Raw genomic sequence first — 24,038 nt, 5'->3', positions numbered from 1 at the left:
AATTATTTCTAGTTCTTCAGTTCTGCTTTGCCATTATTTTGCATGGATTTTTCACATTAAAAGCCTTACAGCATCCCAGAGGGCTTCATTTTCTGTCAGGCTTTTAACGTGACACTTTCTAACATTGAGAATGCACACACAGTGAGTTGCAGGCCAGTGTGACTCCATCAAAATTAAACTTCTCTCGACTACAGCATGCTTTATTCAACGTTTCCAGCCATCCCATACGTATGTGCTGATGAAGGCAAGCCAGCTGGAAATGTTTGGTGAATAAAACATGGCATACTTGAGAAGGGCTGTGGGGCTTTTAATGTGAAACAGCTGCAGGAGTGTTGATTTTCATTGACAGTGGGTCAACTTTGATGGAAAAAACGACAAAGTAGAAGCAATTTTAATTATTTAGCGAGTGAAAACACTATTCTGTCAAGGCAGAGTGGTGAGTATAACATTAGTCTGTTGATGTACTGATGGAATTAGTGCTGTGTGCTGAATTTAATGTGAGTAATTAAAGTAACAACAGGCAACAACAATGCTTTTTTCTTACTGGCCTTTATTCGGTACCGGCCTTTATTTTGGTCATGCTGGCAGTTCTTGAATCGATGTAAGACAACTGTCCATGTCGCCAAAATCCCTGTCACTGATGTTCTCTCCGTCCTTGCACTCTTTTACCCAGGAATGCTTTCAGTTCATCCTGCCGGCGCTGCCACACGCCATCGACCTTCTGCGGGATGCAGTGGTAAAGGTAAAGGAGGCGGCAGACGAGCTGGAGGACCTGCCGTCGCCACCACCGCCCCTCTCGCCGCCGCCCAACAGTTCGCCACGCCGGCAGACAGAAGACAAGGGCGTGCAGTGCGAGGAGGAGGATGAGGAGAAGAAGGACAGCGGTGTAGCGTCCACCGAGGACAGCTCCTCCTCCCACATCACCGCAGCATCCATCGCCGCCAAGGTAGCAGTGGGGAGGAGAGGATTCGTTATTGCATAAAATTGCATTTTTTCAGAGCTCTGACTCAATCCATTTCAAACGGTCATCTATACACGTTCACACAAGCATGTGCTATACGTAGCATTTTAACATCAATAAGTCAACACAAAAATAATTTAAAGACAATCGCAGTGTCACAATGTCTGGTATTAGGAGAGGCAGATGAAAGAACAGACGGCAGAGTGCAGATGAGAACTTTGACAGGTGACAGCGTTTTTTATGGGAAATGTGTTCTTGAAAGGATTGTAAAGTTTTTACACAGTTTCTTTAAATGGGCCAATCAGGAGGAAGCGTTATGTGCAGTTTCATGTATTTCACGTATCTATAGAATCTGCTCAAAGGGAAATACACCATCTCCAACACGAAGGCTTCAATTATACAGCACTGTGTTATGTACATACAAAGTACAAAGAAACCAGTGTTGTTTTGATCTATGGCAGATGTTGCTGTGGGATGTTTGATAACGCTGAAATTAGATAAAGTAGAAATGTGTGAATTACAGAGTGCACTCGTCTTAGATATGGGATGAATGTTTGAAGAAGTTCAAAGTTGTACAGTACTTTCCAGCATTTGAGAATAATTGATGTTGATCCAGGCTGCTGAACCAAGCTGTCGTGATCTTATTATACCAGAGGTACACAATTACTCTGAACACGACACATTGATGTTTAAAAATGCTACAGGTAGCACCTTGGCATGATGGATTTCCTGTTTTTCAACCCATACCTGAATAAAATTTCTATGCTGCTCCAGCTGGGCAGCCATTCACACCATCAGAATCTATGATTTAGGCTCAAGAAAAGGAAGTGCACAGTCAGAGGCTGGATGCTGGACCTGCTCAGCTGCCATCATCCTGCAGCTCTTCACCAAATGGTGCATTTGGGTGCACTTCTTAAGTCAAATATTTCACCACGACTGTTCATAAACAGCCAACCAAGTTTAAAGCGAATCGGGTACGCGCAGTGTAAACTGTGATGGTTTAATTTAACAGTGTACCAGGTTGCGGGTCTTGTAAATGCATCAATATAAATTCCATTTATCCTTATTTAAAAAGCCCCTCTCGTTAACAGCAGATGGCTAACAAGACTCGTTGACCAGGAGCGCTCAAATGTTCCATTAAACATTTGCCTGGTGCACTTTGGATTATTGGTTTACTGAGGGCTGCTTAAGAAACACCTGTTGTATCCTACAAAATCTCGGAAAAACCAGCTTCATTTGGAAGATGCAGCCTGAATCGAGCTTAACTAACTGCAAAACAATCTTTCTTTCAGGTTTTATTGGCTTTATTTCTCTCTGCTACACCTTTACCAGAAGCCAAGCAACAGTAAAGTCAACAAAGCCCAATATAAAGTATGATTTCTGATCCTTTTTGTCTGTCGTACGTATGAAGACACATCTGACTACACTGTGAGCTTCCTGTTAGACAAATATTGGGTCTTGAGTTGAAAAAGAGTGAACCTCTTCATTATTAGTTTGTCATGTATCTCTGTGTGTCATATCTCATGACTGTGTGTCTCTACATACATCTGTGTGTGCACCTACTCTGTCACACTTAACATCAAGTATCTCTCCATACCCACCATCCTATCCTGCCCTGTCTGCAGCCTGGACCCTGCTTTGTGGCTCTGTTGTCAGGGTAACATCCCACCTCATTGTCCAGTCACAGATGGATGTTGGTAAGACCCCGCCCCCCTGATAGCTCATTATATGTCATCACCCGTGTCACGTTTTTGAGGCCGTTTGCCTGTCATCTGCATCAACCCTGTGAGTAGGCGTGGTCGTTTAAGTTTGACGTGAGGCCTCATGGTAGAGAACAGAAGCCGAGGAAGGCCGGGCCTGTGATTATTTTTTTAATGCTGTTATCTCGAAATCATGAGTTAATAATATAATGAAAAAAAGGCAGATTTTTTTGAGATAACGACATAATCAACCAGTTATAATGGGAAAGCAGAAGCTTGTGTGCTCTTATTTCTTATAATATTTATCAGAGATAAGGAGAGCCATGCCAGCATGCATGCATAGACGGCTTCTTGACAAACTATAGCAACTGTTTTAAGATTAAAATATCAGATTATTTCCAATTATTGATCAATGCATTAGACTATACTTCAGTCTTACCTCTAGAAACTTTATTATACTCTTCAAAAACCCATTGATGTGCGTCAATATTAATTCTTTTGGTTGCATCCTCCTGAACAGCAACACATCTGCTTTATGTTGATCTCTGTTTGTAAGACTATCTCTTACAATAATTAGCCATTCATTTCTCACAACGAATGACAAAAGTTTATAAAAGTTCATATGGTTTGTTTTAAAGCTTCCCACCTTACAGAAATTGCCGTTTGTTTTCTCGTGGTAACGGTTCATTTATCTCGTTATCTCGAGAAAACAAAAGGCAGAGCTTTCTTATCTCAGGACAACAAAATAATTAACTTGTGATCTCGAGATAACTTAAAAAAAATTATTGCAAGCACAGCTGTTCTCAGCATCTGTAAGTAGGGAGGCTTGTAGAGTCTGCACACTTTATGTATCTATATATGTGTGTCTTCCTGGATCCTGAATATCAGTATGTGTATGCGTGCTGGCTATGGGTCTATGTTGTGTGGTGTTTACATGCACGTGTGTGTGGGTATGCTTGTGTGTGTGTATGTCTGTGTGTGTGTGTGTGTGTGATCTAAGATCCCAGACTCCATTATGTCGCGGGGTGTGCAGGTGTTGCCCAGGGATACAGCCTCTCTCAGCACCACGCCCTCGGAGTCGCCCCGCGCCCAGGCCACCTCCCGCCTCTCTACCGCCTCCTGTCCTACACCCAAAGTGAGTAAATATGCAGCAAACACACACTCGTACGTACAATTAGACAAACACAGATGTATCATGGTTGTGCTTACAGTATATCTTTTGGAGGATTCTACGCTGACAAGATTTATTTGCTGAAGTCCATCCGTAACGTTTAAGTTTAATCATTGTGGTTGCAAGACAAATCTCATATTAGATCTTTTGCTTCTCTTGATATAAAGTGCTGGAGATAAGTAGACAGACAAGACAAGACAAAGCAATCCCCGCTCGACGTCGTCAGCCATTGATGGAGGTTACATGCTCGTGCTCGAGCTCAGTGACTGATAGGATCTCATCCATGTACTTTTAGGGTTGGTTGAAAGTATAAAAGTATGTAAAGTTGATGCCTGACCTTGGAAATAGTACTTTGACAACACAATCCCGATTCAAGGCACACCAATTTGCTTTCTCCTTCAGAAGGAGAACTTGAATAGTTTTTTGAAAACAGTTTTGGACCAGATTCGCTTCTTGCTAAGAGTTTAATGAGGTGATCCATACCTTTCTCATGTCTGAGGCTGCTATGAAGCAAAAGCTGGAAGTCGATTAGCTTAGTTTAGCATAAAGTAACAAGGGAGGCTAGCTGCTAAAGTGGAGAAGACATAATTCTTCAGGCCCTCTGACAGTTGTGACAGTCTGATTTGCACAGAGCCTGTGAACACCAAGACAGACTGCAGTCAGGGCGATCTGGCCAGCGAAGACGGGCCAGTGGCTAAGTGTAAATGACAGTGTCTTGAATCTCATCTGGATTTTATCAGATACAAGAACAGTGAAATGAAAGCTGTAGGAAAGCAGTGACTTCCTGGAATCCAGGCAGCATAACCGCTGCAGAAAGCCACTGCACCTGCCTGCCGGTCACCAAGAAATAGTTCCAGCATTACAGTTTGGATTTAACGTGAGCATAAGTATCCGTATAATCATGACAGCTACTGAGCTTGCATGTCAAGAGGTCTCCATGACAAATTAACAAACTGCATCTGCTGATGAAGCTCCAGAAAAGCTGGTAAGTGGACCTTGAGTTGGGACTTCCTTGTCGAACTAGTATTTCAATGATCGAGAATTAACTTAAATTTCAGTTTAACATCATTTAAAACTATCAGTATGCATTTTGCTGTACTTTAATGTGCAGATTTAATCCTGCAACTAAGCCTAAATTTTATCTTCAATTTAAATGTAACCTTAAACCCAAGTCTTAAATCAAAACCTGCCCTTTGAAAGGTGCCAAAACCTTAAACAGGTTCTCACCAGGACGCTTTATATGCTCATATATACACACACACAGACAAAGCCTTCCTTTGCCCATTTTCTTGTCTGCTCTGCCCCACTGTTTGTCCCCCGCAGCTCAGCTGTGTTGACCTCCACAGACCAGAGTGGCGATATTGTTTTTTATGGATAACTTTTAGAATCAAAAGACAAAGATTTGGATTATTTCATTCATTTATTTTTTGGCGAAGAAATGTTTTTTTTCCCTCAGCTTTAGTTTTGATTGTATTGTGCGTGTTTTTATTTGTGTTTATGTCTTAATTTTAGTTCAGGTTATCTAAAATATAACAACCGGTACTTACCTGCATACATGCTTACATATCAAAACGCCACACACAGTCTTGACCGGTGTTCTCTTTCAGTGTCACAGTGTTTTATGTTTGTGTCAGTGTATTTTATATGTCGAACCCCTGTTGATTGTGGGTGAGTGTGTGTCTTTGTGTGTTTATGGAGACAGCAGGTTGTGGGTCTTATGCTTGGATGCCTACAGGATTATTCCCCAGGCTTGATTCTACACTCTGCAGTTTTTTTGAACGACCGCTTTGTCCGTCCCAGCTTTAATGGGATACTTTAACATTTTGCTTGTTTACAGTTGGCTATAATGATGAGTGTAATGAAACTTGTTCTCTGTTTAATTGAATTACCAGCGTGAAAGATATGCACGATTCATGATGCAAAAAGCAACACACTGTAATATGAAATGTCCAAGTATCCTTTTGTTTCCCCCCGATCTCTCCTGCAGGTTTTTAAAATGCCGTTTGTCGTCAGCTCTCTCTCTCCTGTGTCTCCTGTTTCTCTCTCTCTCTCACCTCATCTGTCAGTGTCACGTCTTCGTGTGTCTCCCGGACAGCAGGCAGGTGCTGTGGGAATAGATGAGGGGGTTGCCATGGGAACAGAGGGATGGGATGTTAGCGGGGAAAGGGGAGGGCGGGTGCAAAGGCGGGTCATTAAGACGGACGAAGCAGCCAGAGGAGATCTTTTTGTGTTCGTAGAGCGACGAGAGGTCAGCGCTTGAGGCTTAACCCCGGCAAGAATTCTTCAAATTCTGGTGGATATTTAAATGTAGAGCTCAGCCGTATGTGAAAACAATCGGTCAAGATGTGGAGAACTGAGGTGCAAGTAATGAGATGTGTGAGAGAAGTGTTGAATTCTAACATTCGAGATACAGCTTTTGCAAGGCTTGAACCTGCAAACGTGTCATTGAAATGAGTCACATTATGCAGCATCATTATACATTACACCATTTTATCTAGTTGACAGTATTATTTTCCAGTTTGGTGCAAAGTCTCATGACCCTGGATTCCCCATTCTGCAGGTTTTTGAGATTTTTTTTTTCTCTCTGTTTGTTGCACAAAATTAGCATTTTAGCAGTAGCTAGCTCCTCTCCAGCTCTTGTAAAAACTGGTGCTGATTCTCTGCTTGATCTCAACCCAGCTCAAGATTTGATTTGCACCCAGAAAAAATCCTGCCGTTTTCTTGATTTGTCCCAAAAAAAATAAAAATTAAACAAAACTGTCAAAGTCGAAGATTTTTGAATGCGGTTCTGACTTTAGCTGTCTGCCCGCCATTGGTGGCAGGGTTGTTTTGCGTTTGTTTGAACAAGAGTTGTTCTCTGTAAAGGGAGCAAAGACGCCAAACATTGCAGCAGCGCTAGTTTGACTGAAGTATGCCGCTTGGATTTTATACTTAAACGGTGACATCTTTAACGTTGTTTCTCAATGATTAATGTCAGATGAAAGTGACCTGTGACACCTTATTGCCGTCTTTGCAGTCTTTTTGCGCCAAACGAACAAATATGATGCTTTTTGTTCGACATTTCAAAGCTATGTCACTTTTTTCCTCTACAGCGTTCTCTGCGCCCGCCTCGAGGCGACTGATCATGTTTAGACATCATCAGACTCGGCCGAGGTGTTTTTGACCTCTGAGCAACAGAGTGTGGCGCTGTAAATAACTGGATAGTGGGGAGCTGTAATGCTGCTGCTCTTGTCCCAGTGCTACTACTGGCTCTACTGATGCAGCGAGGTAGTCCCTTCCCATCAGCCCCTCTTTCCTTGCCCCCGACATACAAACACACACTCGCACCTGTCTCTCCACTGAAGCCGTTCTTTCTCAGTGACCCAGTTTGAACATCGCTGGCCTGTCACGATCACATGCCAACCACATTAGTCAGCGCTTGTGTGTGACATGCACGTCGGCACATGTGTGTCTTTGTGCGCGGCAGATAGCAGACAGTTAATGGCTTCTCTAGGTATAGCTCTTGGCTTGTTTAGATTCTGACACGGGCTGTTTCCCAGCGACAAGCTGCCATATGTTCTTTGAAATTCCCACGTTGCGAGCGGCTGCCGACAGTATGTACACAATGTCCCCGGAGCCGGAGCCAGAATGGCTGTTCGCTGATGCATTTCATGTGCCACTGTGGGCTGCTTTAGTTTGTTAGCTGGGTCTTGTTGGCAGCGCTGCGTGGTGGCTTTGAGAGGAGATGGTATGGAGTAGGTCTTAATCTTGTCACTGCCAGAGCCGCCGCCGCCGCTGCTGCGGTTCCCATACAAACGGGCTCGACACCACGGCTCACAGAGCAAAGCGCAAGCAAGAAAGCGCTCTCTGCCAAATAGAAACATGCATAAATACACTCACAGGTCGTGTATCAGCACTTCCAGCTCAAGTAGCATTTGTCAAGTTACGTGTGTGTGTTTTCAGGTGGAAGACGTGCGTGTGTGTGTGTTTGCAAAAGTGAAGACGCAATTAACTGTGCAGAGTCTGTGTTGATGTGAGTGAATTTTGAACCTGTGCGAAAATGTTGTTTGTGATGGCACGTGTGTGCGTGTGTGTGTGTGTGTTTGAAGGAGGTTTTGCTGTTAGGTGTAAAGCCAGCGTGTGTGTGTGTGCGCCTCGAGACCACAGAGGAGACAGACTCACAACTGATGTCCAAACCTGTCTATCTGCAGAGCAACAACTGGGAATACACACGCACACACACACACACACACATGCACGCACATACAGTAAATTTGCACTCACAGAGTCATCCTGAAGGGAGAAAGTGTCTTGCACGCACAGCCCACAGCCCACAAACGCAAGCAGATACAAAAGGATTACAAACTGAGCAGCTCTGCAATCATTCATGGAACCAGATTTTCTTCTTCTGTCACACTGTCTCTTACTCGTGCGCACGCAGACACACACACACACACACATGCACTGCACAAGATACAGGGAGGAGAGTTGTACTCTTCCACTCTTGTGAGCATTTAGCACAGTTATGTAATGGTGAGTTTGGATTAATGAAGCATATGGGAGACAGGGCTTTGACTCAGAGGATGGTTGACAGTGTGTGTGTGTGTGTGTGTGTGCGTGTGTGTGTGTGTGTCTCCTGTTCGTATTTTCTCTAGAGTAATGTTGGTTTTAATTTCTATTAGCGCTGGTTTGCTCAGACGCAACTACAAAAAAAATACCACTTCCTGTTTTCCAGGTAATGCCATTATGGAAGAACATCCATGCTTTTTCTTGTGTGTGTGCGTTTGTGTGCGTGCGTGCGTGCGTGTGTGTGTGTGTGTGTGTCTGTGTGTGTTTAGTTTTTCTGGCACATGCTGTTGGTTTATGGGTGTCTACAAAGAGATGTGGGATTATTTTAAAAGTTCAAAGCATATTTTCCAGTCACGCTTGTGCAGTAAAGGAATAGTCTGACAGTTGACACAGGGAAATGTTCGTCCACCTCGGTGTATTTTTATGGTGTTTTGAAGTACTGCATTAGAAAAGGTTGACACATTTTCCGAACAAGGTCTGACTCCAATATTTAGCTTGCATGATCAGCTGTTTCAGCTCCAACAGAAGAAGATGAAGAAGAAGATGAAGAAGCTGTTTTTGCTGTCAAAAAATCTTCTTCTCTCGTTTTTCTCTCGTATGTGGCCAAAGTCACTTGATTTGTTTCTTCCTCTTCTTCTTCTTTGAGGTTTATTGGTGGTTGCCAACTGATTTTGTTTCCTACTAGTGACTTCTTCTTCTTTCACTCTGTTTATTACAATAATACGCAACGTAGCCTGTACTGCCAACTTCAAAAATGACACTTTGCAAAGGCTTTAACTATAGTTCCATAGTTTGTTACAGATTCTCTTGACTATTAGCCGGCCTAAATAACCTAAACTGGAGGTCAAAATGCTCCAAGAAGTCAATAAGACAGTTAATAAAAAGAAAGAGTGAACATTTCTGCCTGTAAAAAAGTTTCTATTTGGTTCACCTTTTGGTTAAACTGCAGACAGCTTGTGTCCATGCTAAGGCCCTAGCCTGTGATGAGGGGCTCATTTGAAGGGGTTTCAAGCCAAAAAGGGCAGGAACCTCTGCTTTTTGCTCCTCTGTTGGCTACAACAGATTTCCAGGGAGCGCTTTTTGTCTTGGTCGGACTCAAAGTGTTTTAAGTTCAAGATTTTTCAAAAGCTCCAGAAGGTCTGTGCTCTGATGTTGGCCTTGGAGAGGCCTCTACAGTGGAGGTGATGAGTAAAATCGCATCATGACCAATGAAGAAAAATATGACAAAAACTCATCACATGATGTGATATTGCGACACCCATTGGCTGCTCTTACAAACCATTTGCAAACCAACATGAATTGGTTATATAGTACTTCAGATAAACCGAGCATGAACGTGGAGACACTTTGAGATTATTCTCCTCTCCCTGCTGTCTATGAAAAAAGCAAGAACAAGCTATTGGAGGTGGGAGAGGAAGAAAAAACGACAAAAATGAAAATAGATTTTTGAACGCAGTCGCACTTATTGAACGCCTTTCTCTTTGTCAGTTGCTAATAAGTCAATATAAGACTTAGCAAATCAAGTTTTAATGTGAATTTAGTGCTCAGAATAATAAGCCTGTGTGCTGCCCTTTCATCTGCTCCCCCCTTTCCATCAGAGCTTTCACCTTGATGCATCTGCAAATGCAAACATTATTTATGCTCTGTGTGTGTTGTATACTGTTCCAAACATCCCATCAACTTGACTGATATTGGCATTTATTTTGATTAAAGTATTCAGCGCTCTCGCTCTCTCATGGTGCCTTTGCACAAACTCTGTGAGGTGCTGGCTGTGCTCGTAGAGGACACCGCCTCACTTTGCACTGGTCCTGTAGCTTTTTTTTTTTTTTTTTTTTGATTAATGGCTTGATGTATGGCTCTGGAGCCAAGGCCGAGGCTTATGGAAATCAAGTCCTCTTTCTTCACTGTGGGAAATGAGTCACAGTGCAGTAGTGCAATTCAGCCCACGCCACTTCCTGGTGACCTTCACCATGGGCATATTGCCATTCTGGTCAGTGCCACGAGCCAAAATGCGACCATGTTAACATGCACATGTACGTACAAATAGGCGACCTTATGCATGCAGACCAGACCTGTAAACCATATAATCCATATCACTGCAAAATAATTTAGAAAATATTCTAACCTTTTGGTGTGTTTAGGCAGGTTTGCTAGATAAGATAGTGCTGTTTACTAGTGTGTTACTACAATGTTGTTAAATTTAGCATGCTTTTCCATGATTGACTCATCTGATCTGAACTAGGGCCTCAAGTGATAATTATATACACAACCAATTAATCTGAAAGGTATTTTTACGACTAATCCATTTCTTAATCTATTAAGTGTCAGAAAATATGCAAAAAATTATCAGAAGTTCAGAGATATTTAATTCACAGTGAACAGAGAAGAGCAGCAAGGCCATTTGAGAGGCCAAAACTAGCAAATGTCATGAATTACCTAAACGATCAATAGCTCATTTAAAATGTTGCTGATTAATTTTCTGACTTAATACATTATTTGATCAATCTTTTCTGCAATACTCTGAATTTTTCCTTTATGTTGGAAATCTTTACCCGCATGGTGCTTAAAGTAAATCATGAGCTACAATCACACAGTTTTGATTCTATTCTGCATTTGGTTTATCAAGATTCAATGGATGCTCAAAGTCACAAGTACAAGCTTGGCTATTGAATGGTAATGTGTCCCTTGCAGGGTTTTCACAGCACTCATAACAAATGCCACAGGCATGGTGTGTGAAACAAGGAAAAAAAAACACTTGCACATGCAGTTTGGCTGATCCGTGCACAGATCACAGAATCATCACTTGCAAATGAGTAGTGACAGAGGATCATTGGCAGAGTGGAGTGATCAGACAGAGGGAGATGAATGATTTATGCCTTGGCTGTGTGCGTGTGCACTGTTCCAATGTCATATCAGCCGGCTGTGGTGTGACGGATCAATGATCTACAGCCTGTACGGCAGCTTCTCCGCCTGCGAGTCGGACCGGCACAGGGGACACGACTCTTTGCTGTCCATAACTATCACTGTACAGTACAGTAGAAAGTGTGTGTGTACTTGTGTGTGTTTCGCACTGTGAGGGTGAAGCAGGGTGTGTTCTACTGGAGTGGCGGTGCTAATGTCCGCTGTCAAGGACCTCTGCTGCGAGTGTTTGTGTCTATTTTTGACTGGGGAAGCGTATACAGGAAGTCTAATTACACCACTCACCACATGTCTGAGTGTCCATACTTTGTATATACAACTCTGAAAGCCACCCCCTCCTCGCTCATGAGCGACTGAGCCTTTCCAGGATGCTCCTTTCATACCCAATCATGATACTATCACCTGTTACCAATCAACCTGTTTACCTGTGGAATGTTCCATACAGGTGTTTTTGGAGCGTTCCACATCTTTCCCAGTGTTTTGTTGCTCCTGTCCCAACTTGTTTGAAGCATGTTGCTGCATCAAACTCAGAATAAGCAGATATTTACAAAAATCAATGAAGGTTTTTAGGTTAAACAGTAAATATATTGTCTTTGTACTTCCAATTGAGTAAATGGCAGAAAGGATTACAGCAAATGATCACATTCAGGTTTATTTATGTTTTACACATTCACACTCAACACATGCCTCCATCTTCCCCCATGAGTAAATATGATATAATATCAGGGGGAGATAATTATAGGATACCTGTTACACACACATGAATGTTTTGAAAATAAGATAAAGGTGGCCAGAAGTGTGTGTGGTTACTTCCTCCATCCAGCTCAAAGAGATCAGGTTCGCTTTCAATTATTCCTGCTCTCACGGCAATTAAGCGTCGTAATTAGAGGTGAGTGCTGTGCCCCTTGTTTCACCTCTCAGGCTACAAAGACGCTGCTGGCCTACCCTCTGATTGGTGAGTGTTTGTACTTGCAGAGGAAGACTGTCGTCAAGACTCAGAGTGGGGTGTGTGTTTGTGTGTGTCGCCCTTGCATGCACTGGAGATAGTATGAATGTGAATCGGATGCTGTGGCCTTTGCAGTCACCTGATCTCATCCCAGCTGAGAGAGAATGACGTTCATCCATCAGTCGAGCTGTCAGACTCGCAGAATCTATGTCAAGGTGCGCTATAGCTGTTCTGGAGACTCGTGAGAGTCCAGCACAAGACACTTAATGGTGGTTTTTACTAAAATTAGATAAACAGGAAAGGGCAAACATGGCTGCAGGGTCTGCTGCAGGCTTTTTGTGTTACGGACTGCAATGGATGTGTGAGTGAGAGGGTCAAAGTTCAAGATGCAATGTTTTGAAATGGTACGTCCCATTTGTGTGCATATTAGACGTACATACTTTGTAAGGGCAAAGGAAAAAAAGTGTGTGATTTGAAACAGGTGCCAAGCCTTTCTATGCTCCCAGCAGCTCAGTCACCTTCCGCTGTGCTGAGGATTGTGGGGCAGAATAGCCAGAACGGAATGCTGGCTTGCGTGCTGCAAAACGCAACCAGGCGCAGTTGGACGTCCTGGGGTTTTTGCCATCCTGCGTTTGATACTGGGACATGCTAAGTCTTTTTGCCATGCTAAATAAGTATGGTAATATGGGTATGGGTATTATAACTGAATTCTCGTGCTCTGACGTCTTTTCTTTGTTGCTTCCATGACATTGTGCTGTGTTTATGTGTGTATATGCACTACACCGAGCGAGCGTGTGGCTGGATGGTTTTGTTGGTCTGCCGAGATGAGGACATTGAGGCCTGGCGCAGTGTGATGCTCCGCCACTGTTTTACAGCCTGTGTCGTCATTCCTTACAGGTTTATTCCCCGGTGGAAACGGTAGATAGGACTTGTTATATGCCTTTGTGCTCTGCTGGAATTATTCACGTTTGGTTTTACCTGACAGTATTGACCGCTTGTGTGTCTGTTGCCGTGTGTGTGTGTGACTGCTAGATATGTGTTATTGTCCTCCTTCAGTGCAGCAAGACTCATAAAAGTGACTCCTCATCTCCTGGCCTGCTGGAGGTGTGGAGGATTTATTATGGAGCGAGTGAGAAAGAAAGGCGAGAGAGAAGGAGAGAAGGAACAAGGAGTGGGAGGGAGTGAACGAGAGAGAAAGGGAAGGAGAGCTAATGAGTTAGAGAGGACAAGGGACTGAGAGGGAGTGGGAGGTGGGGAAGGGGAGATGGGTATAAATGAAAACGAAGGAAGCGGACACACAGGAAACGGAGGACGGGTCGGCCTGCGAGGCCTGCGCCGCGCAGTCTGTCTCTCTGTCTGTTTGTCCGCCTATCTGTGTGCATCTGTCTGTCCCCGAGGACGAGTCCGGTAGCTCACCTCGTAGCCGGCGCCCACCCACCCCCACCCCAGACTCCATCATCTCAAATCAGTGTGAAAACGACAGAAAGAGGAGGCAGCGTGAGGAGAGAGAGTCATTTCCCTCCACAGAAATGGGAAGCTCATGGGAAATGCACTCACGCATACTCACACACAGACATGCGCGCACACAGACCTCAGTCATGCGTGTATGATTTAGCGCAGCGCCGTATGTGCAGCTATATACCCTCCTCCTCTTTCTCCTCCTCCTTATTGTCTCTCCCTGCTGTTGCATTTCCTTGCTGCTCTTTCGCTCTCTTGTGCGCCCTTCTCACTCCAGCCTTCCCTTCTTATCTCTCTCTCTCTCTCCTTCCCTCTCACTCTCTCGCTCACCCTCCCTCGCTCACCCTCTCCCAGTTAGTGAGTGTGTAAAAGTGTGTGTGAGTGAGTGTGTGTTCTTGTGTGCATGTGCCGGGGAGCTCATTCTGTTCCGACTCCAGGCAGAAGATGGTAAGTAATGTCTTTCCTCCTGCATATCTGAGAGAATGTTTACAGGTTTCGAGCATGTGTGTGTGTGTGTGTGTGTGTGTGTGTGTGTATGTGTGCAGAAGTAATTTGTGTGCCTGTTTAATAAGGTTTTGTATTATTAGCTGAGTAGAAATGGGGGTGGATGCATTTCGTGTACAGTGTGTGTTTTAAATATAATTTGTGCTCTTGCATACATACAGTATTTGTGCATGTGTGTGCTGCCGCTGATGAGGATGATGATGCCTGAAGGAGGTACGCTGTCAGGCCACGGATGAGTTTAGGGGGTAGGAGGGTGAGTAATGTAGCGATGGGACTGTTGACTAGCTAAAACTAGCAGGGGGGCAGCAGGAGAGGAAGAGGAGGAAGGATAAAGTGTGCCTGATATTGTGGCTGTGGCGTTTCTGCAGTGTTAAAGGAGGACGCTGTAGCAATCTCCCAGGACTCCACACTCCATCAGTGTTTAAGCCAAGCAGTCAGCCACCTTCTCGGAAACAGGAGCCACTTCTCCATCCACATTTCCCTTCCTCATTTAGCTGCTGCTTTCATCCAGAGCGCCTGACAGTAAAAAAGCAATAAGAACCCCCTTGATCCCGATTCCTGCGCTGTTCTTCCTCGTCCCTGGAGTCATCATGTGCTTCCCTCCAGTCACCAACATAGCAGCTTAGCTGGAGCGCTACTGTAAATGGTAATGAGGGCAGCATGGATGGAGAAGTGTGGGAGCAGCACCTTCAGAATGCATGACGGCTTTAAACAGCTGAGGAGGAGAGGCGGTGGGATATTGACGTCCCCGTGGACTTTCCACCGATATGTCAGGTGCAGCGATAAATTTGCAGCTTTATCGGTGCTACATTAGGTTCCCGCAGTGTGTGAAGAATATATCCGTGCGGGGTCGGCTAACGCCTTTTGTTCCCGCACAAAGTTGTGAATTCCTGCTGAAAGAAATGGATACAGACACCAAACATCTGAAAGACGATGTGCTGCAAAACATTTCCTCTTCAAGTCATCTCTGTCTACATCTGAGTCCTGAAAATTCCATTTTGCTGAAAGAATAATCCAATATTTGCGGAAATTTGTATGTTTAAGCGCTTTCTTTTTGAGAGAATATTTAAAATTAACACCACTCTTATGTCTCTACAGTAAATATAAAGCTATTGCCAGCAGCTGTTAGCTTAGCTAAGAGCGGAAACAAGAGAAGCCAGCAAGCCTGGCTCTGTCAAAGCTCACAAAATACACCAACCAGCACCTCCAAAGCTCACTAATTAACAGTATTGCTCGTTTCTGGTTGGGAGCTGTGACTTCCTGGAATCTGCTGGTTTTCTGGCAACCTCACAGCTCCTCCAGTAAAACCACAAGGTGCGATTTTTACACAAACAAGATATAACGTGGTAATTAGTGAGCTTTAGAGGTGCCCTTATGCAGATTTTAGTATGTTTGGACTGAGCCAGGCTAGCTGCTTCCACTGCTTTTCAGTTTTTGTGCGAGGCTAAGATAATTTGCTGCTGGCGGTAAAAGTGGAAGCAAACGTCTCATATAACTCTCAGCAAGAAATCAAATTAGAAAATTTCCTGTACAGTACAAATCTGCTTGTTTCCTGGAAGCGTTTGCATGTTAGAATAAGACAGAACAACACATGCTGCTACACTAGAATTTTAGAAAATATATGAAACAAGTTGACTGGTGTCTGAGGCACAGTTTTTCTTTATTTTTTCAGAAAATAATACCTTAAAGTCTCAACACAGAATGACTTCACAAGGATATTTTTTTTTGCGGTTGCTACTCTTTTCCCCTTTTTGAAAATCTGCTTAGTCCAATCTTTACGTGGCCAAGGGGCAAACAGACGCATGCACGTCGGGCTGTATATCCTCCTCTCTGTTAACAAGAGAGACAACAGCTCTCAATAACTGGACGGGAAAGGCAGTTTGATATTAATTTAGCAGTGAGGAACGATTCCCACCCTGCTGAATGTCAGGTGCAGAGGGATGGCTGAGATGGCTGGGCCATATAGAACACAGGATGTGTTTTAATATGTGCGATGTATTGTTGCAGAGACCAGATGAAAGTAGCTACGGTCAGAAGGAGAGTGCTTTTTTGTCTCTGATTAATGTACACACATTCAGCCCCCCTCCCTCGCTTTATTTGGCTCACAGCACCCGTAGACCATTTGGGTCATATTGCTTTAGGCCTTAAGTCAGAATCGCTTCAGCTGAGGTCAGTTGTGCTTGCTCATGTGTGCATAGAGCATGTGTGCTGTTTTAGATTTTTTTCTTTTAATTATTAAGATAAATACTGGAGATGTCTACATCAAATAGCGTTTGAATGTGTGTTTCCATGCATTACCAACATGCATCTGTACGTGTGAAGTTTGCACGCTCTGCGCGCGATCTTATATTTGTCTCGAGTTACTCTCGCCCACTGACTCTGAGAGTTTGCCTCGAGGGCGGCGGGGAGAGAATGGAAAGAGTACAAGAGAGCTTTGAACAGCGAGACAGAACGGGCGAGAGAGACGAAGAGTCGGACAGACAGAGCTGAGGGGGAGAGGACAGACAGGAAATGAAAGGCGGCAAGACGGAATGGATGAGACTGTCTGACCAGCTGTACTGAGCGTGCTCACTCACCATGTGGGCTGCTGATGAGAAGAAGCATAACACGGCCCTGTCAAATCAGCTGTGTTAGCTCTCACTCTCCGCCATGCTGGCAACTCACTCAATAGCTCATTAACTCCTAATACATGTAGACACGGAGAGGGCCATAGGAGGGCAGTGATGAATGACTGGGCCTGGGCGATGGAGCACGCAGCACATGCTCCTGGTCAGCTGTGGTTACTGCGCGTCCGGCCTGCCCCGCCGCAGTTTCTTCCCCACCTTTATTTATTCTGAGGGGAGCCGTCGGAGAAGCGGCTTTCTCTTTCAATAACTCGCTGTTTTGAAAACGTAAGCACAAAACTTCAGATCAGTTTAAAGCACTGACAGCACACAAGTTTAATTTGACAAGTAAAGACAGCAGCTCATCGCAATCCTGCACAGTCAGAGTGCGTGATACGGTTCAAACGATGTTTACGCTGATCAAACTGAATCTATAATTCGGTTTGGATATGAGGAATGTGTAATCTAATAACAGATATTCACGACTGAGTGTGTTACATCGTTGTTTTGTATGTGAAAAGACTTGTAAGATAACTTTAGGCAGACAGAAAGCAGCGCTGTTCCTTTCTCAGGGCCAGTTGAAGGAAAAATCACCTATTTTGCATAATTGTTGATCTTATTCTAATTATTGTGGCCACTCTGACTGAGGGTAATGCTAACGTTGCACTCACCACCTCCATTGTGCAGATTTGGGAAATGCAAACTCCGGCAAAACAACATAAATCGACACAAGCAGCTCGAGCCTCCTGAAGCCTCTTGAAACGCTCGTCTCTATAAGTAACGGCGAAATTAGATGTCACTAATGCGGCGTGCCGGCTGCCTAAAATCTGCTTGTTCAATTGCACACGCCGGTTTGTTTGCATGTGTGAGTCTGCAATTTCTGACTCTCCACAGCGGAGATGACGAATGCAAAATTAGCAGAAACCCTCTACCCACACTATTCCACTGATCTATAGGCGGTGGTGACGCATCGAGAAAGGCTGTGATGCACCAGCAATAGGCAGCGAAGAAACACTGCAAGTTATTAGTCATGAATGTAGCATGATGCAACATTTTATGGTTTGAAGTTTGCTCAGGTAGTGCTGGCATTGCCATAATAGAAAATGTCCATATTTGACACCCCACTCTTGTGGTAATATCAAAAAAGACACTGTGGCAGACACCAGTGGACATCAGCAGACTTAAAGACGACAAAAATAAGACACATAGTGATTTTGCAAGTACAAGTAGGTAATTTCAGAATACTGTAAATTAGATGTCCTCTTCGTGTGTGGGGCGTCTTTCGATGTTGGCCAGTGGAGCTTTCAGAGCGCTACCTTGCTGCTGCAGTATTTAGGAGATCCTTGTGCAGTTCACTCCAGAGTTTCAATTTGTAACCTCCTGCGGTTTCCTGCCAGTGTCCATTATCTGAGCAGTGAGTCTGATGAAGGCGACCACTGTGAATCTACAGCATTTCAATTAGGAGGGATGGGGTGCTCATCTCCTTGACAGCCCCATTTAAAAAAGGCAATTTATTATATAATCTAAAATGTTACTGTTTCATGAGGAAAGGTCGGGAATTATCTAATGACTTCAGTGATAATTCATAGTGAGCTTGGCTTTCATGCTGGCCATTATTTTGCCAGTAACAGGAGAGATATTTTTAGAAGGATTTCCCTGTGATACAGCATTTTTGAGCTGGAATGGCTCTCGGACCAGTAAAAACCTCTGCCAACGCAGATGGCCGTGTTTGTGTTGCATCTTTGTTTTGGGTATTTTGACAAAACACCACATGAATGAAATGCTGCACAGCCGCCGTCTCGGGCATAGTGAACGACTGTGCCACCAGTTAACGAACAGCATAATGGCTCTAGATGACGATCGCCTCTAAAATCTGATATTTGTTATCTGTCCAGCAGAATTCAGGGAAATCTGTGGGCAACTTCCAGAAACGTCTTGATGAAAGAGGCAGAGACATAACCTCTCTCCAACCTCATTAGTGTGGGTAATAAAAGTCTTCATGTGCCTTTCGGTGGAGGCATTGTTATTAAAAGTGCCTTACCACAGCATGAATGAAAACACTCCAACCAGTACACCCCAGTAGAGCAGTAATAGCTGATACATTTGGGTGCTAGAATTAAATTACATTGCAATTTTGTGCTTCATTTTATTTCCCATGTGATTTCTGGTTTACATATGATATTAGACGTCTGCTGTTTGCAGCATGATTGGAAGAAGGGGTTGTAAGTTTGGCTCAATGATTGATATTTGCATTGATTGCAGGGCTTACTTACAGTGATGCAAAGTAACTAAGAACATTTACTCAAGTGCTTTACTTAGATACATTTTTTGAAGCATTTTCATTTTCTGCTAGTTTATACCTACTGCGTTTCAGAGGCAAATATTGTACTGTATACTCCATTACATCTATTTGATAACTTTAATTACTTTGCAGATTGAGATTAATAATCCAAAATGTAATCATTAAATAAGTAATTAAAATTAGCACCTTTAACATCCTAAGCATTCAAGTGATGTTTCCACATTTATATGCATCAATAATTATTCTGAAATGGGCCATTCTGCATAAAGAGCGCTTCTACTTTTGGTATTTTAAGCGTATTTTGCTTCTGATACTTGTGTTTTGAATGCAGGACCTTTACATTTCTGCACTGTGGTATTGCTATTTTTACTCTGGTTGCAGTGAGGTTTGCATCCTTTATCAGTCACAATCGATCTGGATTTGTGTGACCTTCGAAGCCATTGGAAAATGTACAGTATATTTTCCGCTCACTGTATGACCTAACAGAGTGCTGAATACTAATGGAAAGCTGCAGGTTTTCTGGGATATTGCAGTTGGTTCCAGTGGTGTTATCTGAAGATATGTCAGAAGGAAAGCTGTGATAAATTGCTCCATCAGGTCTGGACTTGAAGCACGAGGAAAAGGAGTCTATTTGCAGCTTTATTTTATTGTTATACTGCGTGCAACCAAGAGAGCATGTCACCCATGGTACATATGTCCTCCAAACTCCGATGTGTGAGTTTACAAGAAGCACTTACATCCTGGATTAGGATGAGCACATACACAAGAATGGATTTGTGTGGCGGCATTGCAACAAGTCATTCAGATCTCTGTGAAAGGACACAGTGGGAAGATCCTCCTCTCATTATAAGCTGCGCCGATTTTCCATAACTGTCTTCCCAGAGCAGTAAAAGCTTTGATGTTCGTGTATAAACGGAGGATGTGTGGATGACATTCAACCATCAGGTCACAAGAATACGGCAAACAAGTTTATGCTTGTAAATTGAAGCTGCATTTGACACAGTGTTCAAAATGTGTGATGTTTCCTTTTCAACCTGTTCTCCTATTGTTCTGACTGGGAGTGAATACCCATGCAACTCCTACCTGCTGTCCTGACCTGTCCTGATCTGTCCTGACCTGTCCTGTCTTGATCTGTCCTGTCCTGTCCTGTCCGTCATGCCCTTGGCTGCGTTGGCCCATCTGAGACAGTCACACAGAGACCTGTCACCACGCAGGTGTCCTCCTGAAAGACAGAGGGCGCTGTCTGCTTCACCTGTCAGTCTCTGTGTGCCTCTGTCCCCCGCTCAACCCGGCTTTGGCTCTGTTAACCCTCTTCTCTTCTCCCTTCCTCTCTCTCTCTCGCGGCACCAGGCGCGGCTCCCCTCCTGTTCATCCACCCTAAGCATTGCTGAGGTACTCCTGCATGGGTTCTAATGCATCGTTACGGCCGTCATCATGGCATCAGTTTCTGCTCCCTCCCTCTCCAACCGCACTCTTTACTTCCTGCCTGGCATGACTGCTTCCCGCCTACACGTCCTGTCTTCTCCCTTGTGTTGCGTGCTGTCCTGCCTGCTGCCCTCCTGCTGTCTCTCTGTGGTTTTCTCCACACTACCCACAATCCTTTCTGTTCCTCCTCTCTGTTTTTGTGTGGACGTGGTCTTGTTATGTTTTATCCTCTGATTTTGTCTTGTAGTCAAATGTCTTGTTGCCCTCATTCGGGTACACGTACTGTATCTAACCCTCGTCTCGTTCCCACGCTCACACACCCTCCCAAAGACACAAACCTCCATCACTTGGCATATTCCTCAACTGCGTTTCAACCTCAGAACTGAAGTTGAAAGATGCTTGAATTATGTATTTGAATGAAAGTGATATTGCTTGCACAAACAAAGTGCGTTTCTCTCCCTCTGTGTACACACCTCAGTTTCTTTAACACAGACACACACACACACACACACACACAGCAGCTTGTAAATGACAAAAAGGCCCGGGAAGTGGTGCTGCAGGCCTTTTGCGGCTCCCCTGTGCTTGTTACTCTGGTCAGGGCCCAGTGACTCTGATCTGTAAGTGATAAAGACATGGCGTCAGTGCAAGGGCGTGGAGGAGTGGTGACACTTGTCCACTGTGATACTGGAATCCATTGATTATCTGTAATTGCACGGTAATGAAATCTGAAAAAGGGTTTGGCAGCGGACTTTAAAACAATAACCTCAAAGGTGGTGTGAGGTAATGTTCGTTTAATACTTTGTTATAAATCAAAAATAAGAAATCATCTCATTTCCTAAAAGTAATTGTAGTGCATTTGCTGTCCTGTCTTCATAAACAGGTTACACAATTGGACCACTTTAGATGCATTACTTGTAATATGTTTAGAGCCTGACCAACACTTCTGCCAGGACAATATTTTTAACCAAGTATGTCCGCTGGAAATTGCAGTACAGAAATGCCAAATGCACTGAACAGTATGTCATTTAATGTTTAAGATGTTGCCCTGTTCAGCATACTTTGAGTTTCTTACCGTTTGGATTGTTTTCAAGGTTTATAGGCTTCATTTTGCAGCCTTATTTTTTTAGCCTTATTTGCATTTATGTTGAATTTGTGTGGTTCTTCATATCTTTTATTGGTGAGTTTATTATTTAAATTAAATTTTACTGGTATATTTGCTGTTTGTGTTCAGTTTCTAACATGTTCATTTTTCACCTGTGACATGTGCCGCTCAGCACATACTGCATCTTGGTGACAAGCCGAGTTAAGACAAAAAAAAATGTGTTCATGTGTGGAAATGTGTTAAGAAAAAACAATATCAGCTTATATTTATCTGGCTTGTTTTTTAAACTCTCAAATTTTGATATGGATATTGGCCTAAACATCTATTAAGAGTCAGGCTCTATTTTCAGTGCCATCACTAAAGGATTTTTATGTACCTCATTCTGGATTGGATTCATAATGGCAAAATTATGGGGAAAAAAAATCCAAGTATTTATTGTCTTCCTGAAAGTAATGCAATTACTGTGCTCTTAGCTGTAGGATTTAAAGTTCAATACCAAACAGGTCACTGTAACTGGATTACTCTCGTGCCTTTACTGGTAACCTGTATCTCAGCTGGTCACATGTTGTCAGACAGAGGCCTTGGGTCCCTCCAGGGGTCAAGCACTCACTTGAGTTCTCTTCTTAACCCACACTAATAGAGGGATGTGTCCACACTGTAGCAGCGCTCCACTGAACTGGCTCTGTTACTCATCCATCTTTGGTTTTGTTGTGTTGTTGGTGGTTAGTGTTTTGCAGTGAGTCGCTCGCCGCATCTTTTTCTTTGTAAATTCACTTTGATCCGATTGCAGAATGTGTGTCAGGTTAGTACTGGCTTGGTTCTGGCATGCGTGTGCGCGTCTGTGTGCCAAGTGAGGAGACCGTGTGAGCAACTGTTCTGTTTCAAAGCACCACTAACTGGTATGTTGTGTTGATCGGAGTGGGTGTGCATGCCTGTCTGCCTGCACATGTGTGAGAGTGTGCGTGGCATGAAGGTGAGTGACTATCCTGTGGCTTCCCCCAGGCCTCACGAAGAGAATTCAGGGCTCACCTGGATGAGGTCATCACGCTCAAGTCAAGGTACTCTACCTTGGACCAGGTAAACCCGCTAACCTTCTACCAACCTCTTATCTACCGGCATGCAGGCCACTGGCATCCCACATAGCACCTCACCACACTAGTGGCACACGGCAACACACATGTACACAGGCAGGGAGACAGCTGAGCAAGAGAGGCACCTGAAAATTTAAACATGATTGCACTGGGCAACCCCCTTTAGCATGTAGCACTGGAGCCTAGTTTATTGTCTACTGGTACTCAGAGAACAACAAATACAAAATACACATATACAGTGGCTCATGTGAAGCTGTAGTGGGAGATATTAGAGAAACAAAAGTTAAAAACCAGACAAGTGAAGATGTCACAGTGCGAAAGATCTAAGCATGGTGACACTGATAGCGCAGAGCCCGTTTACAGGTGGTGTTAATGTGTGATTGGTGCGTGGATATCTGAGACACTGCATTGGGAATAGGTGCAACAGGTAGTCCAGAGCGCATTTGGAAGTGGTCCGGATTGAGCAATATTTGAATCAAAATGTGTCTTCAGCTATGGGATGGGTTTGCCTCATGTATGTTGCTAGCAGTGGCCAACCAGAGCACTCATGAAAGAGATAAGCTGAGTATTTGAGTGTTAAACTCCTAATGAATTATACTGCAATGATTTTTTTTTATGTTAAATTGAGTTTTGCCATTTAAAACCACATATTTAGAGGCTTTAAGCAAAAAATTGTGCCCAAGAAGTTGATAGTTCACTCAACTTGGCCTCTTCCTGATGTTTAAAGCAATAGATGACCGCTTCCAAAGGAAACACACATAGAGCCCATACAGCGGCATCTTTGCCATTGACCTGCCATTAATTTGCACACTGGGATCCTATCACAATGTGGGCAAATATGAGCCGACAAGAACTCTTAATGGCACCAGGTCGCAATGAGAAAGGCCAGTGAGCTGATATGACCATGCAGGTGATGCACCCAGATGCAGATTGCACGTTAACACCGGGTGTAAGTGGGCTGTCAGTGTTGAGTTTGCGAACACAAACACACGTTTAACGCTTCCCCTGACAACAGACCTGCACAGGGGGGAGGTGTGTAGCACGTAGGTCACTCAGATGTAGGATTTCAAGGTTAGTGTGGTGGTACACGTGGCAACATAGAGGGCGAAAAACCAAACTAAACATGATGATAAGTCATTAGAAATAAAGCAGAAATGGTGTTGGTGGCCCTCAGAGTTGCCCTCTGTATCACCACCTTTAGTGGTCAGCAACATTCCTCCCCATTGCCTCTCTATCTCTCTCTCTCTCTCTATCTCTCTCTCGACCTCCACCAGCACTCATTCTCTCTCATTCATCGCCCATCTGGTC

At 43.8% G+C, this 24,038-nt stretch overlaps 1 protein-coding gene across 4 annotated transcripts in view; it reads left to right on the top strand.

Annotated features, from left to right (window-relative positions):
- The window catches only part of gphnb (gephyrin b), a 94,019-nt gene that overhangs the window by 47,199 nt on the left and 22,782 nt on the right, over positions 1 to 24,038 (top strand). For 2 of the 4 annotated variants that reach the window (XM_041958144.1, XM_041958142.1), the window contains exons 7-9: positions 674 to 946; positions 3,662 to 3,796; positions 14,418 to 14,452. In XM_041958144.1, the coding sequence (XP_041814078.1) occupies positions 674 to 946; positions 3,662 to 3,796; positions 14,418 to 14,452 (443 nt within the window). Of the gene's footprint in view, positions 1 to 673; positions 947 to 3,661; positions 3,830 to 8,764; positions 8,784 to 12,615; positions 12,639 to 14,417; positions 14,453 to 24,038 lie in introns of all 4 variants that reach the window. The other 2 variants (XM_041958143.1, XM_041958145.1) reach the window with 2 other exon arrangements.

The sequence above is a fragment of the Chelmon rostratus genome, chromosome 18 (genome assembly GCF_017976325.1).
Source record: "Chelmon rostratus isolate fCheRos1 chromosome 18, fCheRos1.pri, whole genome shotgun sequence".
In the NCBI taxonomy this organism is placed as follows: Eukaryota; Metazoa; Chordata; class Actinopteri; order Chaetodontiformes; family Chaetodontidae; genus Chelmon; species Chelmon rostratus.
Note: the sequence above shows the minus strand (reverse complement) of the source record. Positions and strands in the feature narration are given on the sequence as shown.